Genomic DNA, 4151 nt, shown 5'->3' with positions numbered 1-4151 from the left:
TCTGCTCAGGTCTCTTCCGACCCTAGAAACTATGAAACTCCATTTTTTCTTTTCATGCAGAATCCTATTTCAGCATGAAGATGCTTTAATTTCAGACAAAGAATAACAGTTATTTCATATGGTGCTTTTTATGCTGGATTAATTCATTAGCCTTTTACTCCCTAGAGGCTTGTTTAAATTACAAATTAAAAATCATGGTCATTCAGCCAAATTTGTAGTAAATAAAATGTTCCCATTCCAAAATCATTGCAACAGCTTTTGCTTGGGAAAGGCCCAGGATCTGGACAGCATAGGTGTTGAAATCTGGGATTACAGAATGAGGAAACATGTATTGTACTTGTACATGTTCAGTATTGCTGTAGCTCAACAACTTGATCACAGAGGAGCATATTATGCTATTTTTAAACAGTTTTCATCAACCTGCAAATGTATTGCTGTTTGAGACATTAGGGGTCTAATGTGCAGTAGATGCCATTCTCTAATTTGGAAAGTGCATTTTTTGCAGTTAGCCCTCTTGCTACCCGCTTGCTCAGCAAATATTAATGTCCTGTCTCTCACTCCTGCTAAAAGCTGTGAAGGCATCTTGTTATTATACTGTCTCCACGAGAGAGATACTCACTCTTGTCAAGCCACATGATAAATGATCACCCTCATTATAAACATACTCCATAGTATCAAACAAACACTTGTCCCCCAAGCACTAAACTGAGAGTGGAATGAATGTTCTTAGCATTCAGTCTGCTAAAAGCAGGTAACAAGATGCAAGGATTACTAGCAGCATGTGTGAAGTGATCTGCTTTCACTTCAGACAGCTGCACTGTGAAAGAAATTCAGTATCTGAAAAACTAGTGAGTTGACGTTGCAGCCGACAGTTTCCTAAATTGCCTTTCCTCTGAGTGTGGATAGCTGTATACTTCTTTGGTGGTACATAAACTGAGTAGACTAGGGAATGCTTCCTTTGGACCAACTCCTTTTATTTTGCACTGCATCCACTAATTTAGGATGAGAAGCTGGAAAAACTGCTGACAATAAAGAGTAGCTAAAATTTTCAGCTGTAAGAATAATTACTGAGCTATGCAAAAACTGGCCAAAAGAACTGGACATGAAGGCAAGGAAAAACACACCAGGTGCCTCCCAACAAAACCGTAGTAGTCACCGTCGATGCTAGAGTGTGTTGTTAGTTATTCCTTCCTGCCACTCAGCTTCTTCTGAAATGTGTTAACATCTCCCACAGATCATTGGTTTTCTGGAAATAGTCCCTTTGTTTTGTGTGCTTTTCAATACATCTCAGCAAGTTTTTGACAGTGCTTGGACCCTTACTTTTCTCAAAGGGTAGATCTAATCCAGTTCAGATGAGGTTGTTTTTGGAACATGATAGAACTCTCTTGGAAGAGGTTTACACTAGCCGAAAACCTCAGCAGAATAGTCTTATGCATGGGACAAAATCCAGATAATCCGTCAGATGTTTATAGAGGTCACTAAAATGGAATTAAGCACCCTTTATTTAGGACATTTGAAATAAAACAGATTCTCCAACTGATGTGTTATGTTCTTTTGGTGCAATGAAAACTGCATGGTTTTAAAGAAACACCAAAATGTAGTTTGACTTCATTGTACTAAATGAAATCGCAAATGAGGAAACCGTTTTGCTGAATTATGATCCTTTTAACGTAGGGACCCTGCTAAAAGACCAGTACTTCCAACATTTGTATCTGAAGATTTGTACTGCTGTGTGTGTTAGACAACACCCCCCCCACCACACACACACACGTATGAGAGATGCATGTTTCTGGAAGTTTACTTACGTTTTATTTGTTCCAATTTACCTCCATCTATGAAAAGGAGACAGAGCATAGTGTGCAAGATAAATCGAAAGTTCTCCAATCTCCATTTTTTTTTCATTTTTGCCAACAAAAGGGAAGAAAAATCCTTCAAAGTACAGAATATTGAACTGTTGGGAAGAAAATATGAAAAGACTTAAGACTGATATCCTGTGGGACTATGTAAGTACACCTCCAATACAATTTCAAGCAAAATGTAAAAGTTTTAAACTGCCAGGACAAATATATATTATATATGGAGAGAGCGTCATTTAGTGGAAACATCTTAAGCTTCAGATGAAACTGCTTTGCTTTTGGAAAAGGGACACCATTCTCTGTCATGAAATTCAAAAAATCAGTATTACCTCCTATGTAGCCCTTATCTAATTCCAAAGCAGAAAAGCAGTCTAAATTCTTAAGGTCCTTTTTTCACAAGTTGAGTTGCAAGCTCTCGCTTGAAGAGAAGCAGATCTTCTGGATGTAAATAGGGAAATATGAATGTTGTTTGTAATGCCTTAGCTGGTCGCATCATAAGATTGAATACACTCAATATGTTAACCCTTCAATGTGCAGTTAACTTTTAGTGTGAAACCCGGGCAACAATGAAGTCAGTGGGAGCTTTCTCTTTTACTCGAGTACATTCAGGATTTCACCATTAGTTAACTCGTTCCTCCCCCATGCACACCTTCTAAACTTCAGTTATTTGGGGACTCTGGACAATTAATTTCTGAAGAGTTAACCCTTACAGCTGCTTTGAACCCTATGCTGATAACCCTTGCATTTAGCAGTTGTAGCTGGAAATACAGTATAAACATGATATCCAGCCCTTTAGTACCCAAATCCCATCAACAAAGAGCAGAGGCACTAAACCCAGGTTTCTCTGAGAGCTGCATTGGTGTCATACTTTCTACAACCATAATTATATTGTTTGTTTTAAAATGCTCTTTACAGTAAAAAGAAGAAGGTGATCAAATTGTATTTAACCAAATCTGGAGCTTTTAAAAAAAAAATCCAACTTGGAATTAAGGTGTTTTCTTCTTATTCCTTATGTAAAACTCTTCCCCTGTTCAAAGGAATTTACCAGACTAGTCTTTTTTTAATAGTCTTGATATTGGACTTGATACTGACCTCTGTAAAAGTCTGCAAAGCAATTTAGTATTTAAAAGTTAAAACAATAATATAAACTGCTTTATGAAATAAGTTCTATTCATTTGAGATCTTTGGCTTGTATATTAAAAATAGATCACAAATCAAGATTTCACAAGGTTTCAGCTGATACACAATCAACACAGCGGTATTTACTAAACATGGAGATAAAGAAAAATAAGGACATGTTAGAGGAATACAAGCACTGAGAAAAGGAACAACACTCAAAATACTGGAGCAAACGGTCATTGTAGAGACTTTCCATTTTAGACATCAAACAACTAAAGAGTAAACGTTACAGTCATCTAGGGATCGACGTTACTTTTTATAAAAAGTTTCCAGGCAGGAATGTTCTTTCTGACCCGGGTTTCTGTAATGTGACGCTGGTACTACGGGTGATTTTTGATCTTTTTACGTGTGTATTACTCTCTTCACCATGCTGTCATTTCTTTGCCCTACCTCAACACAACTTAACGTTACAGTAACAAATGCTATCCATCCTAGCTACTGAAAACCACACGGCCCGGCCTCCCGTTTGTATTGTAGAGACTCCTAAATCATTTAAAGTGCACGTGAAAACGTTCACAAGCCGAAATGCGCGCCCTCTGCCCAGAAGCAAAAGAGCAGTTCACTGTTCTTCTTGGAAGCAGGATAGGAAATTGTCATTTAAGGGAAAAGTTTGATTCCCCATTCTTCCCCCTGGAACATGTTGGTCTCTCACAGAACCATTTCTAAGCTGCACTTTTTGGGGTGTTTAAAATTAAAACCTTGCCATTTAGTCTCTGCACAGCATGCAAAACCCCAGGGCATCACTGGGCCTGGCAGCAGCAGGAACACTTACAACCTCTGGCCTCTTCTGCGGGCAAAACCTAGTTACAAAGGGAGCAGGAGTCCTCCTCCATCCTACCTCCGAGCTCCTTCCAACCCCGGGGCAGGGCAAGGGAGGGAGGAGTTGATCATCGAGCTGTGCAAACGGTCACCCGGAGCGGCCCCTCCTCGCGCGCAGCCCGGTCGTGGGTTGAATCCCTGGCGAGGAAAACCAACCTGCTGAACGCCCGCGGGGCCAGGGCCAGGGCCAGGGCCGGACCCGCGCCCAGGACCGGGGCACCAACCTGCGGGGCCGGCACCTGTACCTGCTGCTGCGGCTCCCTCGGGATGCTGAGCGAGCCGCGCCGCGCCACGCCG

General features: G+C 40.7%; 1 protein-coding gene across 3 annotated transcripts in view; it reads right to left on the bottom strand.

Moving 5' to 3' along the window:
- Positions 1-4026, bottom strand: part of CHRDL1 (chordin like 1) — a 63754-nt gene extending 59728 nt beyond the window's left edge. For 2 of the 3 annotated variants that reach the window (XM_019521528.1, XM_019521530.1), the window contains exons 1-2: positions 2186-3923; positions 1806-1951 (exon numbers count right to left, since the gene is read on the bottom strand). In XM_019521528.1, coding sequence (XP_019377073.1) covers positions 1806-1902 — 97 coding nt within the window. In that variant the 5' untranslated portion in view covers positions 1903-1951; positions 2186-3923. Of the gene's footprint in view, positions 1-1805; positions 1952-2185; positions 3924-4010 lie in introns of those variants that run through there. The other variant, XM_019521529.1, reaches the window with a different exon arrangement.
- Between the last annotated feature and the right edge of the window lie 125 nt (positions 4027-4151).

Source organism: Gavialis gangeticus, unplaced genomic scaffold, assembly GCF_001723915.1.
Source record: "Gavialis gangeticus isolate Ggan-Ray unplaced genomic scaffold, GavGan_comp1, whole genome shotgun sequence".
Taxonomy (NCBI): domain Eukaryota; kingdom Metazoa; phylum Chordata; order Crocodylia; family Gavialidae; genus Gavialis; species Gavialis gangeticus.
This window is presented reverse-complemented; position numbering and strand designations above follow the sequence as displayed.